The sequence below is a fragment of the Culex pipiens genome, chromosome 2 (genome assembly GCF_016801865.2).
Source record: "Culex pipiens pallens isolate TS chromosome 2, TS_CPP_V2, whole genome shotgun sequence".
Taxonomy (NCBI): Eukaryota; Metazoa; Arthropoda; class Insecta; order Diptera; family Culicidae; genus Culex; species Culex pipiens.
The window spans coordinates 411476-427460 of NC_068938.1; the positions used below are offsets into that span (position 1 = coordinate 411476).

General features: G+C 39.5%; 1 protein-coding gene across 7 annotated transcripts in view; it reads left to right on the top strand.

Annotated features, from left to right (window-relative positions):
- Positions 1–15985, top strand: part of LOC120419061 (rap1 GTPase-activating protein 1) — an 85088-nt gene that overhangs the window by 38249 nt on the left and 30854 nt on the right. Inside the window, exon 1 of one of the 7 annotated variants that reach the window (XM_052709141.1) lies at positions 12093–12182. The exons of the other annotated variants lie outside the window; for them this stretch is intronic. Coding sequence (XP_052565101.1) covers positions 12108–12182 — 75 coding nt within the window. The 5' untranslated portion in view covers positions 12093–12107. Of the gene's footprint in view, positions 1–12092; positions 12183–15985 lie in introns of those variants that run through there. 7 annotated transcript variants of the gene reach the window in all.

The following is a 15985-nucleotide window of genomic DNA, read 5'->3' on the forward strand; positions in this document are numbered from 1 at the left end:
ACCTTTGCATTGCAATATCTCAGCAACTAAAGGTCGTATCAACATAGTCCAAATAAGCAAAATATAGAGAATTTTCTCAGCTTTTCAAAAATATTTTTTTCAAAACTGGGCAAACATGTGCACTAATTTAAAAAAATGAAAAACTGCGACTATTTTCAAAAAAGTCACTTAAATATGGCTATAACTTGAAAACGGTGCACTTTATCAAAATTTCAGTAAAGTACTTTTTGATTGCAAATTTGATTTTACATCGAAAAATGAAGTTGAAAAATTTTTACGACCAAAATTTCGATTTTTTGAAAAAATCAGTATTGATTAAAAAATTCATAACTCGGTCAGTGATTTTTTGCACAACCTGGAAATTTCTGAAAAGTTGGCATTTTATGCCTTCTAAAACATATCAAAAAATAAAAAAAATTAAAAATAGTGTTTTTTTGTAAATCAAGTTTTAGTGATAAAAAGTTAAATAAAAAAATCACCAAATTTTTTTTACCGTGTATTATTTTTTTCCAGTGTAGTCCGTATCCATACCTACAACTTTGCCGAAGACACCAAATCGATCAAAAAATTCCTTCAAAAGATACAGATTTTTGAATTTTCATACATCATTTTTGTATGGACAGCTGCCGAATTTGTATGGAAAATTATATGGACAAACTAATGATGCAAAATGGCTTCTTTGGGCATACCGAAGGCACCAAAAAAGTTTCAGTCGGATTAAAAAATACAAAAAAAATCGAATGACCGAAATCCTAGAACTGCTCATCTTTAATTTTATATTTTAATCAGGGTCCGGTCAGTCTTTGTTAGTCATGACTTGTTGAATACTAGCCTGAAGTATGATTTGCATCTCTATTTTTTTATTAGTTTCAAATTTGATTCCAATGGCTTTCCGAGATTTTCTTAATTGATCTTACGAAATTAACTTGATATTTTAATCAGCGTCCGGTTAATCTTGGTTTGTTGTATGCTCACCTGAGGTATGATTTGCCTCCCTAATATTATTTTAATTAGAATTTATTTCCGAGTTTTTTTTTAATGTTTTTCAAAATGTGTTCGAACGACATTTTATTCTTCTTGGTAATAATATTTAGGATGCAGATTACCAAGTCATTGCTTTTATTCACAAATTTTGTACATTTTTTAACATTGTAGCTTGGCATGTTTATTTTTTCCGTAACCTGCTCATTCCCCTAAATGACCTACATCCCATTAAAATCAATTGCACCACCAATGATGTAAATTCGTTCCCAACCAATAAACATCCAGGTAATCCCACCGAATCCCATTACCGGCCTCCTCAAAGTGAATCTTTCCCCCTGTCCCAACAAGACAAAGCCGGCGACGACGACCCTCACCCAAATCTCGCTTCGCAAGGCCTGCTAGATTGCGGAGCGAAGGTGCCTCTGCCTGCCTGCCGAGGTTAAGGTTAAGGTTGAGCGAGATTTTCTTGTCCCGGTCCCTTTTTCTATCGTCGTGGCAACAAGAAAACTGGTCCCCAGATTTCTCCCTGGTTTGCGCACAAAACTTGAATCCCCGGGGAGGAAAACTTTCGTTTGTTCGTTGATCCTTTGGTGGTCGTCGGTGTCGTCTTGTGGCGGTGCACAAGGTGCGAAAAAGACAAAGCCAAGTCAGGCGACGTGTCCCAGAAGAGTGTAAGCAAAAGGGGTGTCCCACCCCCACGCCGAAGCAACGACAAGGTGCCAGACCAAAGTGGTATCACTTAATTTACTGAACTTGAGACGACTTGTTGCGTTGGCGGGGGCGTTATTCTTTGGCGGTACTTTTGAGCCGCCACTACGTGGCGTAATTGTTGGCCGCGGAATGTCAATATTAGTGCGCCGCTCCTGTCGGGCTGTGTTTATGGTCGGCGAGTAAACAACTGATTTTAAGAGTGTCTTTCCCCCCGAAGAAATAACTAGGCAGATGGTTCGATAAGTCGGCATCTGGCCGAGGGAGACCACGATCGAGAGCAAATATGATTTATCCTGGCGAAACAATGCCCGGCTAATAAAGCGAGCAATTCATAAATCATAACTTTAAAGCAGGAAATATTTTTTCTGGTGGATTTTAGACGAAAAAAAACCAACACACGTTGTCCCACTTCCCGGCACTGGGTGCATTACTGCGCCAAAACAAGATGAAATATTTGGACGTGATGGTATAATTACCTTCTACCTTTGGCCAGGGCACCACATCAGAGGATGAAAAAAAGCCACTCTCGATACCGAAATTTCGTTCCGCAAAAGGGGTAACAAGGGGCGCAAACAAACTATGCTTTAAAAAGTTTTGATTTTTTACTCCTTCTCTTTGCGCCCCGAACCCCTTCGAATTTTTCACAATGAAAAGGCCAATGGAAATGATGATACATGGCTAATAGGATTTCCTTGGCATGTTCTCACTTGAAGCTTAGGTCCACGCTGCCAACATGCTTGACGAGAGAAAAAAGGGTGACCATTTGATACCCGCCACAACCCCCGGACCATTGCAGATATATCCAATTTCACCACGTGTGCCAACGTTTTTCCACCCAGTGCCATTGAATTTAATATATTTAATTACGGCAAAATGATTCGACCGGTCTCGTCGGTCAAACGGGAAATTTCCGAAAAAGAAATCCTGGTGGGAAACGGCAAACCGCACCAGGACACACACGGAGTGAGTTTGCAAAATTTACACTGAAATGTGAATGACGCAGTAGTTTTTTCGTTCCTTCCCGATAAGTAACTATGACAAATTGTTCCGAGTGGCCAACCCCTCATTTGAGGTAGGATCCAGGGGGAGAAAACGCATCGGCTGCGATTGATTAGCAGCGATTGCGATTTGATCTTGCGAGGAGATTTATCGTAATCGAATTGTGAACGGAATAGTTGCAGCTTTTAAGTTGAATTTAAAAAAAATCATAGGATTTCATTTAGACCGCGATAATTTCATACAACCAAAAAAATGTGTTTTATTTCCTTTTCAAATGTTGAAATGAAATTTTGAAAATATTTTTACTCGATGTATCGGAAAAATTCACGATACTTTAAATTTTTGACATTGAAAGTCGGATGCAAATTTGCAGAATTATCGTATCTTAAATTTCGACGCAATATTGATGATGTAGAGAAAACCTAATTTGTTGCTTTTCTTTCTAAGGCTGCATCTCAGCAACCATTGGTCCGATCTTCAATTTCTTTGAAGCATATTTATAAGAAATTTTCTGATCTCTTCGAGAAAAATATTTCAGAAATGGTCAAGCTTGACCATGATTTCTAAAGGTTAAAATAAACACGTTACCAAAAAAAAAAAATATTATTTTTCGAAAAAAGTCTACGATATGCAAATTTATGTAAAGTACAATCGGAAAATTAAATTTGACGTCTAAAAATAGAGTCATTTATTACCTTTTTCAAGAATCACGATTTTTTTGAAAAGTTGGCATACTGAAAAATGTTTTTTTCCCAATTTTTTAGATTAATTTTTTGTCATCTAAATCATTTCCAAAAATAAGAGTTTAAAATAAATAATTTTGCGCAGTATAATTTTGTGTGTCCAGTTATAAAAATTGATAGTTTTAAAAATCATCCAAATAAAAAAATTCAAAAAAAATATTTCAAGGGATTGCTCATTCTTGAGAAGCTATTCAAAGTTCATGAAATTCAGTTTAGAAAAACACTTTTAAATCTGTGATTGATATTTTGCCCTCAGAATTTATACTTTATGCAATTTTATTTCTTAACCCTCCTAATTATACAACCCACATTTTTCCCCTTTCGTAGAAAATGTGGTAAGTCATTCAACGAAGACATTCCCGAAGAAATCTGAAAAAACGACCAACAGACTTTTTGCTTTCCAAACCCGCCACCAGAGCGCCACAAGTTTCGATCAAACTGAAACATTTCATCGACGAAAATGTTTCAGCCTCACGAACGCTTTGAAAGGAAAACGGAAAAACCTGAAAGCTCTTACAGGCGTTGCGCGCTGCGAAGCAGCATAAGCTTTTACGCTCTCTCTTTTTGACTCTATTTTCCATCGTGGGGTGAAACGCTTCGGCATTCGAAAATTTAAAAGCTCTGTTTGAAGCATAGCAGGCGTTGGAAGGGGAAGCGTTTGTGCTTTATGCTGACTTTGAGTTCAGTTTACGATGTTTGGGTGGATGGCAGCATAAAAGCTTTTTGCATTTTATTTATCGAAAGTAAGCTGTGAAATTTATGCTGCTTGTTGCAAGTCAGTGCTTACTTTGATGCAATTTATGCTAAGACTTTGCATATCATCATTTTTTTTACTTTCTTTCAAGAATTTTGATTTTTTATTTGTTGTTTTTTAAGTCTTTACAGCGTTTAACACTGAGACACTTTCTGAACTTTTTGGATAAGTTTAAAATTTTTGAATCCAAAGAATCCATAGAATGATTATTAAATTATTGAGCATAATTTGCGTAATTATTGCTAGCATTGTCGGGGTCGGATGGCGGCAGCATTAAAGCTTGATACTTTTTGAGAAGTAGGTTATGAAAAATCCGTTGGACTTTTATGCTGGTAGGTGATGGATATGGTCGTCGGATTGCATTCAAGAAAGCGCCTTCTTTGATGCAAGTGTACTTAAGATTTTGATGGTTAATTTAGTTTTTATTCATTTTCGCATATTTTTTTTTAATGTTTTATTTTATACTGTTTCTGATTTTTTCCTTTCCTTTCAATTAAATTTTTCTAAAAAAATCTTGAAAACTGATAAATTAAACCCTATTGTAGTCAAGTAGTTATTCAATATTTCTCAGCAGCCAGACCTACTGTGTATAGTTTATCGCAGAGATCATTCATTGTTCTCGTTATTTTTTTTAGTTCTTAAGTAGGTTTTTATGACTTGCAAGTCAATTTTGTATAATTTTTATAGTTTTTTTTGTATTTAATCCAGTTAAATTCCACTGTAAATAAAATACATGTTTTGAGTTGTACAAACATTTCTTTAAACAATCAATCATAATTTTTTCATGAAACCCTATTGCTGTCGAATAATTGTTAACAATTCTCAAGCCGCCAGGCCTACTGCGTATAGTTCACAGTAGTGATGATTCGTTGTCATCGATTTAGTTATAAATTTAGTTTTCATGATTCAAGCACATTTAGTACAATTTTTATACAATATTAATTTAATAGAGCTACATTTTACAGTTTTTTCCAAAACAAAATTTTTGGTAACTATCCAGTTTCTTATAACAAAACAACCCAGCATCAATTAGACAGTTCAGATAGCTTAAATCACCAACGGGTAGTCCCATTCGTGAAGCCCTTTATTGTCGGCCACTTCAATGGGAAAACTGGATCACATTTTGTAACGACACTTTTTTTCTGGTTGTCCATCCCCTCGCGGCAGCCAGAATTTTTATAAACCCATTTAATTTGAAAGTGTCGACAGTCTCCCGCATTGCTACCGCATGAATGAATGGTGTTACTACAACCGCCAGCAACTATGGGTTTTAATTCGCTCTCTTATCTGCCGGTGGCGATCTCTTCGCGGTGATGATGTTGCAGAGCAAAGAGCTGTTGTGTTGTGTTTTTGCTGCCGGCACATGCATTTAAATAAATAAAACTAAAAAGTACACACAAACAACACTAGTAGTGGAGAGATAGTGGGATTTCGATAAGGCTCCAGGGGGCGCTAAAATTAAGATCGGAAAAAACACAAAAGAATGAAATTTTCACCGCGCGCCTGGGAAGCAGCCATTGATAGTGAGTGCTCTTGTTTTTTTTATTTGCATTATACTCTCGAACAAGTTAGAGAGACTATATGGTCTCGTTTGAGGTGGGGAACCACTTTATTTAGATTGGGGTCTCTGGGGCAAATTGCTGGTCATTTTTGCGGAGAATCTGTTCGTCGTCTTCGTCGTCGTGAACCTAGAATAGATCGCAATTAAGCAACGAACGCCACAAACGCTAGGGGAAGCATAATTTGAGAGGATTATTTATAGCAATTATCCGCACTTGAACAAGTCAGCGCAAAACACGGGGTGTATGCAAATCAAGCATAAATCGTGTTTTGCAGGTAAAAGCAACACGGTTGGCGGAAGTAATTTAAATACATTTTCGAATGAAAAGGGCCGGCATTGGACCGCAAAAATTGTTGAAAAGAAACGCCGAACAACACTCTCAAAGGACGTGCTGCTCACAACGAAAAGAAAAAAATGACGGAGGCGTTAGTATGCAAAAATGAGTTTGAAAAAAAAACTCGAATGAATGAAAATCATTTTACGACACGGTCCGTCACGTACGTGTGTAGGCCTAAGAAAGAAGAGAGGGTCTCAGCAGCGGGGTCATTATTACCTGGTGGGCGATTCAAATTGCTTGCTGCTGGCTTTCTTCGAGGTTCGCATGATCCAACGAATTGCCCTCTGTATTGTCTCTTCCTAGAATTTGCCTTCCTGTGCCGGGTCTCGGGTTCTCCAACGGAATGGTTAGATCGTTTTCGGAAGATAAGAACCAAACAAGGGGATCCCTTTCGAGCTTAAGTAGTTCACGTCACAGTAAAAATATTTGCTACAAATTTCCATTTTGTTTAAAAAAAAAAACAATTTATGCCATTAACATGGTGACAGTGATCTTAGCGGTTTACAGACTGGATTTCGTCATGTAAAAAAATATTTTTTTATCGTGCACGAAATTATAGTTCCTATGAAAGGGGTGAAATAAAAAAGGCATTCATTTTAAGGTGAATATTTTATATTTGTGGAAAAATGCTGCACAGCTAATTTTCTTATAATAAAAGGAGATGTTAGATTGCTCACCATTTTACGACATCTTAGCTGTTGCAATGAAATGAAATGTCGTTGGTCGCCATTATGCTGCATGCATTCATTATTGATCTGTCCCAGAAGATTATGCGGTGGGTTGCGTTAAATTGATGTATGCAACTCATTTTTCTCCGCTCTAAGCTGCAGCCAACCTGCGTGGGAGTTATGCTTCTCTCGACACCGCATGTGATTATTCATCTTTGCACACACAATCCTCTAGGAATAGAATAAAACTTCATTAGCGTGATGTATGAGCCCATTGTGTGGCGATTGTCGCAATTGTTGTATTTTCAACTTTCAAACCACTTTTTTCGTAAGCAATCCGAGCAGGCCATTATCCTCGAAATCATCTCGGGTGGGCGCGCGTTCGCGCCCAAAGCCTCCTTTGTTGAGCCACTCATTATTGGCATCAATTGAGGGAAATTTCACAACTAATATCTGACGACGCAGCGCCTCCTTCGATCAACTTTCACTCTTCAATCGAACGAGAAAAAAATCGTTGAGTGAAGTTTATTTTTAATTGAATAAACACCTCCACCACCATCAATTGGGCGAAATTTAAGGTGTGCTGGTTCCGGCATCCTCCTTCGCCGAAGAGTTTGGGTTCGAATCTGGGCCAAACGTCGTTCTTCATTGTTTTCCAGCGGACTTTAGACGAGCATTATTTCTCCTTCATTAATCAAATTGTGCCCACTCCCAACGAGCCGCCGCCGCCTACTCCACGTGTGGGGGCCCAGGCAGAGCCTACTACTTTGCTCGGATTATATCGAAAGAGAAAATTACAACTAATTTTACAAGCCCACCAAAGTTTCGACTTTTTTCGGATGGAAATCGTTTGCAGAGGGTGCTTTTTTCGTTTCCGACGACTTTTCCGAGAAGGGGGTGGGGAGAGCTCACAAAGTTAAATCTGTGTAAACAAAAACAAATAATTGTAAAAAAGTATAATTATAAACCCAACTTGAATAAAGTAGAGAGCTGCGCGAGACGGGTTGGAAGTTGGAAAACCAGAAACAAAAGAGCGTTATAAAATCGGTATTGTAGAGATGCTGCTCGAGCTTTGGCAAGAAAAACGGAAAAGACGCCTCTCGCCCTCACTACAATGGCTTGTTAATTCAATTAACACCATTTTTATTCAAAACGTTTACAAACTTCGCGATGCAGTTCCAACTGCCACAACAAAATATGCATGTTTAGTTTAGTGTTTACCCCTCTTTTGGGGGAGGGTGGAAATTACAAAATTTATTCAGGCAACGTTTTTTCGCCGCTGCTGCGAATGTGTGTGCATTTTTGTTCGTTACACAAACTATACAAACAGCGCGCGCACATTTAGATTCGTATCACGAACCTCCAACCCACTCTTAGGTATGTAAATCGGCTCTTCGGGGGGAAAAGGGTTTTAATTGGGTGCTGAACCTTGGACCGTCGTCGGACGATCCTCGGAGCGTGATAATCCCAAATTTCAGGTAGAACAATGCTCGATTTTTTCTCCAGAGTCAGTGCTCCGCCAGCCGTGAAAAGTGCCTAATGACCGCTCATGCTAGGCCCATTTTTCCCCTATTGTGCAACACACACTCTTGTATGACTTTCTCTCACCAGACTCGTCCCAGAATGGGGCGACGAGACTGGCCGGTAAAATCACTCAAGCTTCTCGGACCGGCGGACTCTCTCAAGGTGATGTTTAAAATTTTCCACGTCTTTATGCTGATGCACTTCACACTCGGGCGATTTTCTCCCGTCTAGTCTGGTTCGTTTTTCTTCCCATAATCACCATAATTTTTCATCCACCCTTCGAAACACTCATTTCCCCCCGTGTGAGTTTTCTTAGGAGGGGAAAACAAAACTGGATCAGTCGCTGAGCCGCCTTCGTCGACCCACAGACAAGTGGATCTTGTTCTTTTGAGTGAAATGCTCTCACTTGATATTTTTGAACAAATGAGAGTAAAATGCCCTCAATTTTGAATGGCAAATCTGCTCTCAAAAATAGAGCAAAAGCTCTCAAATCGCTTGAATTGCTTAAAATACTCTCAATCTTGTAAGGCAAGCCGACTCTCTAAAAAAAAAGATTAAAATGCTCTCAAATTGCCTTCTTTGAACAAATGAGAGTAAAATGCTCTCAATTTTCAATAGCATGTCTGCTCTCAAAAATAGAACAAAAAGCTCTCAAATGTTTAAATTGCTTAAGATGTACTCCATTTTGAATAACAGCTTTGCTCTCAAAATTACAAGAAAAAGCTCTCAAATGCTCAAATCGCTCAAAATGCTCTCAATCTTGCATCTCAGATTGTCATTATTGAACTATTGAGAGTAAAATGTTTCAATTATGAATGGCAAGTCTGTTCTCAAAAAGAAAGCAATAAACTCTCAAATCAGCTTTATTGAACAAGTTTGAGGATATCTAAGACAGATGAGAAAATGCTCTCAAATTTGATAAATTTAAGTTAATCGATGACTGTTGAGAGTAAAATGCTCTCAACTCTGAAGGGTTAGTCTGAATTTCCCTCAAATTGTAACTTTTAAACAAATTTTTGTTTATCAATATCAGATGATAGTGAAATTTTCCCAAATTTATACGGGGTTTCTGCTCTCTAAAGAAGAGTTAAATGCTCTCAAAATGTCAGCAAATAGAGCAAATACTCTCATATCTCTTAAATTGCTCAAAATACTCTCAATCTTGTAAGCCAAGTCGACTCTCTTAAAAAATAATAAAATGCTCTCAAATTGTCGTATTTGAACAAATGAGAGTATAAAGCTCTCAATTTTGAATAGCAAAAATAGAGCAAAAAGCTCTCAAATGTTCAAATTGCTTAACATGTTCTCAACTTGCTCTCAAAAATATAGTAAAAATTAATCTCGCAGGGTAAATCAGCTCGCAAAAAAAAGAATAAAATACTCTCAAATTTTCATTATTGAATGGCAAATCTGCTCTCAAAAAGAAAGCAAAAAACTCTCAAATCAGCTTTGTTTAGCAAGTTTGAGGTTATCTAAGACCGATGAAAAAATGCCCTCAAATTTGACAAATTTAAGATCATCAATGACAGTTGAGAGTATAATGCTCTCAACTTTGAAGGGTTCGTCTGTACCAAAAAATAGTGAACATTTCCCCTCAAATTGTCACTTTTTAACAAATTTTAGTTTATCAACATCAGATGAGACTGAAATGTTCCCAAATTTGTTCGGAGTTTCTACTCTCTAAAGAAGAGTGAAATGCTCTCAAAATTTCATTATTGAACAGATGAGAGTAGAATGCTCTCAATCTTTTACGGCTGGTCTGCTCTCAAAAATAGAGAAAAATTCTCTCAAATTGGTTTTTCTCTCAAATTGTATTTGTTAAACAGATTTGAGCTCATCGTTAAAAATGTGAGAGTAAAATTCTCTCAATTGTAAAAGCGTAATTTTCACTTAAAATAAGAGCAATCTTCTTGTCTGTGCCCTCCCGAGCACGAGTTCCTAACCGACTCAAAATGTGTATCGGCTCAAGAAAAAAAAAGTAGAAGAGCGGTTGCTCAATCAGCTCAACCACAGAAAAAAATCCCACGCTCGTTCCCCCCGTGAGTTTTGATGCGCTCGGAAACAATAACGATAGCAATCGCGCGAGCGACTGAGTTTTGCTTCAAATTTACAATTTCAGAGGAGGAGAAGGTGTTTGAACTTGTTCCGAGTCGGTGACGACGACGACGACGACGGTCAAGAAGAGCCACCCCAGTCAAGGTTGATCCGAACTTAACACTTTTGGTCTCAGACCTCCAAAAAAGCATAATTAAGTCGCTGGCGAGATGAGCGGAGATCAAATGAGGTAAACACACACAAAAGAATAACAGTTTTGAAAGACAAAGTACCACTTGGGTCGAGAAAACAAAACAGAGTTCGGCTTCAATGTTAAGGAGGAAACCTCACTGACCTAGACTAGCTAGACCTGCCGGCTCTGCTGGTTCGAAGATGATAATTAGAGGCGGTAATTCAAAGCGAGGTGTGAGAGCAACGTTATTCAATCGAAATTTTAACACACGCCGAAATCGGAAATTGATCCAGCAGTAATTAAGTAATCACAGTATTATGAGCGAAAATAAAAATAAGAGCACTTCGTGAGTGAAGTATCGAAATTTTAGATGGTGTTTGAAATAAATTGAAAAAAAATTGATTACAGCAATTTTTTTATTAGTTAAGCAGCTCTAAATTTCGAAAGAATTTTTTTCTGTTGAGTTATACGATGCTAAAAAGCCAGGCGCCTCCATGAATTCATTGTTATAAAAGTAGATTCGATGGAGACGCTTGGTTTCATAGAATGAGTCCATAACTTTTATACTTGTAATGTTTAGTACCGACTAGAAATTCACTAAAATTCAATTATGTCGATTGGAGCGTATTCAGGATGCCAAAATCTATCATACCTTGACAAAACGGAAGCGTTTATTGACTTAACATTTAGTTTAATATTTGACATTCAAAATACCGAGTAGTGTTATTTTACAAAAAGCAAATTTTTGCTCTCTTTTTATTAGCAACATCATTTCTCGGACACAAAGCCTACTAGATTAATTAAACGTGGCTGCTCCAAATCCCACTGCGGCGAGAGCATCTTCGCTTTAATCACTGGGGCATCTGATCAAACTCGTTGCATCACTCCTCCATCGATCGACTTTGTGGGGTCGATTTTACCGCAACGCAACTAAAATCAATAAGATTAGCAAAAACACTCTTGATCCCAAAAAAAGTGGGCAGCTCGCGAGAGAGATGCTATCGATATCGTTGCATAAATTATCAGCATCATCCTCTCTTAGCACCGCGGAATCCCCCAAAAAATTAATTGAATATTTCGCCATACCATTTTTCAAGAAGCCGCGCAAACGGTTTGAAAAACGAGCTCATCGTTTCGAGAAAGAAAGCCGGCAGCTGTGCTGGGTGGTCGGTCGGCACAGTCGGTTGATGAAACCAGGTAACTTACAAACAAAAACACAGGTCGATGAAGAAAAAAAAAACAAAACACAATGCTTCCGTCTGATTCCCGGGCCCAATATCGCTCGATACGTGTGTATCTTGGGCGGCGTACACAACTGGTGTCGAGTTGGAATGCATACGCGCTATGAAACAGCTTTTCATTAAATTTTGAAAGGGGGAAAACAATGGTCAACGTGGTTCAGCTTTTCCTTCGGCCCTTTGAAATGTCTAATGAAGCGAATGTTTAAACACTTGTCCGGAATCAATTTCCTTCCCCCGCGCCCCAAACTGGTGGGTTGGGTGTTGGTTTGCCACAAATTTCGCTCGATCACTTCTAGGGGTGGGACAGACTGGTTCAAAGTTCAGTTGCAAACTGATTGTCGCTAGTGCGGGAGTTAAAATGAGAACGCCGAAGTTGATGCAGAGATCTTCTGGTTTGAAACACAAAACTAAGCATGGGATAGAAAAACATACGGTAAGAATTTTAATTTTGAGGCAACACATGTTGTGCCCAAATTGATAAACATTTAATTAAAAATGATTCCAACCATGACTCACCAAACATTTATCGAATCAGCCAACCCTCACGAATCACCTGTCCCGAAGGGGAAGAGAACCTTCAAAATGTATCGTATTCGGTGCGAGGGATCGAATTCAATGCGTTTTAATTACCGCCATTAGCTCTTGAAACTACTCACGTCTCAAGGGAGTGCAGAAGGCCATGGAAAAGATGCACCCCCAGCAATCGATAAATTTCAATTTGGCACCGCCAAGTCATGGCCTGCTGCGGTGATTCCGAGTTTAACCGCAGCGCAAAATTGAAGGATCGTGCGTCTCCACGAGCTGGTCACAACATGTGTTACCCCTAAATAAAAATCGCCTAAAAATTATCAGTGATGTTTATGGGAATTCCTTTCACTCGGCGGTGATGGTGTTGTGAGTCAAAGTGCATACTGTAATACTTAATTTATTCGCGTACACTTACCGTTCGGTCGCGCCCGCGATGACATCATTGTGTGTTCCGCTACTCATTCACTCCAAATTTTATAAATAGCAATCTCTCCCTCACTTTTTGCTCTCTGTTTTGCTACCGCGAAAGCCATGCGTTTACGTTATTTTCTTTCCTGGCGGCGAGTAAAGTTACGTACATTTATTAATTTCTTACACATGGCGAAAGTCGCCTCCATCTCGCGACTGGGTCGTCTGTCAAAGCCATTAAGCCCCCCAATGCATCAACAACAACAATTGCTAGCGCGCTGCCTCTCCACGAATCTTTTTTTATTAGGATCGATTTGAGTAGCGCCAACAGTTTATGAATTCATTTGGCGTCGAGGGGCATCGCGCGACAGGACAAAGTTGAATTCCTCAAGACGGCGGCGTCGTCGACGTCCCATAACGCATCGCATTTATCACCGAAGCACGACGTCGCTTGCGTCACATATTTGGCAATTTGGAAATATCGCGCCTGGGATATGAGTGGGGGTGGGGATGTCCGAGAAGTAACGCAACTCTACATGTTTTGCAAATTTACTTTTTTTTTCTGTGGATTTTTAGTCACGTTCTGGAAAAATCCATGACTTTCATTTTAGTTTATTTCCGGTTAACTTAACAAATTGTGGAGCCCTTCTAAAGAACCAAGCGTCTCCATTGAATATCCTTAGAATGAATTCATGTAGCTTTTTAGAATCACAACTCGACATTTTTTTTAAATTGGATGTCAGTAAACGCTTAAGTTTCGTCAAGGTATGATAGATTTGAGTTTCCTGAACACGCTCCCATCTTCAGAATTGAAGTTTAGTGAATGTCCAGTACAAAAATAAAATTGTAAAATTCGGGTAAAAATCGTAAGCAATCATGCGCCCCCACCCCCTTATTTTTACTACCCTCACAGATTGTGTTAGCAAATCAATTGTATCGGACATAATATTAATAAATGTTAACTTGTAAATTCATGTAAATTTTAGCAATTAAAAGACATCCCAAGTTATCCAAACTGCATACCTTGCCCATATGGCATACACTTAAGCTTTGAATACACGCCGTTTATACTATACTAATGGTTGAGAGTGTATTTAAGCACACATACACACCGGGACCGTCGTATGTGCCTCTAGCTGGGAGTGGCTGAACTTTGCATACTATATCGTCGGCATCTCGTTACCGGAGGCCAACCAAGCCTCCCGCTAAAGACGCAGTTTCAACACGAATATTAGTTCTAGAGCGCACATCAAACAAAGTGTCAAACTGTGGAAACAACTTTTTATTCTGAATTATGTGGAACAGGGAATTATTAGTGAGGGTTTGTGTATTTTTAGTGCGGTTTTAAGACTTGAAATCAGTAGGCTATGGAAACGTATGGTTGTCTGCATTAATAAGAGTACTTAAGAATCATTCAATTCATTTATGCATTAAACAGTAATGATGCATTCCAAGGCCTACTAAGTGAGCTACCTCATTTACCCTATTCCATTTCAATCCTTTTCACCAACGTTTATTTCAGTCATAATGAGGAACCCATTTGACATGCACTCTAATTAGAAAGCATGGCCTGCTCAGCGTGAAATTTAATCACCCTTCAACGAATCCCTCAATGTCTCCAAGATTGAACTCCCAACTCTAAATCAGAGGATAACCTCGGTCTTGACACAAATAGACCACAAAACTCGGGCAAACATGACTCACTCGAGCTGGTTAATGCCATTAGTGAAAGAAAAACTCGGTGCCAGTCTTTGCGGCGGCAACGTACGCCCGAGCAGTGTTAGTGTTAGTTAGTCGCACTTTTGAAACGAGATTATTAACGTGAACCAAACGACGTTCATATTTAAACACCCACACGACGACACCGACGTCGTCCCAGTAGCAAACCGAACAACTCTCCAATCTGTAAAGCTTGTCGTTTTTTTTTACTTTTTAAGTTCTCTCAATCTCGTTCTCGCGCGCGACGACTTTGCGTGCCAGAAACAACACACAAATCGTTTCCAAAATAAGCAAGTATTTAGTAGTTTCGAGCCGAGACTGACGCAAAATCCGACTTGTGCACGATGCACGGCTGCCATTCTACACTCTGGCGCCATCCGATGCACTCTGAGAATTTTCGCTTTTTTTCTGTAATTTGAGAAGTTCGGAGTCTACGCCAGGCCTACTGTTTCTGGAGCACGGAGGGAAATTTACTAGTTTAAACAGAAAAATATGCACTCAAATTTCCCTCCGTGCTCCTGCGGGGGTTGACCCGGCACACATGGCAATCGAAACGTACTTCCAAACGTTGGACACGTTAAATACCCAGCTGTTATCTTGCCGGCGAGTCGGGCCAACTGAAACCCCATGCTGTGTCGCCGGGCCAGAACATCCCAACACAACTGCAAAAAGGGTGCTGAATTATTCATGAATACGCTCGAAAAATGTTTGCTAAAATATTTCATTTCATTTCAAAGTGGCACCCCGTATTAACAGAAATCATTTTTCTCTTTTTCATTTGCAGGTATGTAAAACTAGAAGCTTAGCGCAATCACAGCAACCCGTGAGTACACTACACCTCTATCAAATGAGATCTAGTTAGCATTGAAAAGCGCAAATAACGAGCAAAGCCCCCATCGACCACACTCAACACTGTATCGCGGCAAGCTCGCCATCCACTTGCCACATTGTAACGACCAACAAAAAAAAACTTTTCCTCAAATTTGAAGTTTATCCCCTTTTCCTGCAAACCACTTGAACAAACTTCCTTCCCACTGCACACAGACATGACATGTCTGTGTGCTGCGCCACAGCATACCTTCAGTCTCCACATGCCGCATGCAAGCGAAAAAGCCGGTGGTGCATGTTTTTGCATGCTAAATTTTCGCTTACTTGTAAACGCTCGGCACGTACATTTTCATGACCAGCCACCAATACAGAGTCTCAGCAGGCTGCGCTGCACAAAACGTCAATCCTGCCGCGAGGAGCGTGTGTGTGTGTAGTAGGCCTGGCAGTAACCCACTCCGGTGCCGACGACGACGGTGAGGAGGCGCACACATGTTTTGCTTGTTTTGTTTTTGTTTTCAGGCGAGCTCTGAGAGAGAGAGAACGCGACGTTGTGATCCGGTTTGTTCGCTCTTTGCTCCGACTATCATTCACAAGTTTTGCGTTTCGGTTTCCGACAGTAGGCTGGGAAAAATTGGGTTGGATTTGAAGTTTGAGTCAGTTTCAACGAATCTTCTTAGTGGTAAAATTTACGCAGTAGGGCACAATAGTCCCGCCCGTGTGGATCAATCGGACCGCGCACTGGACTCACAATCC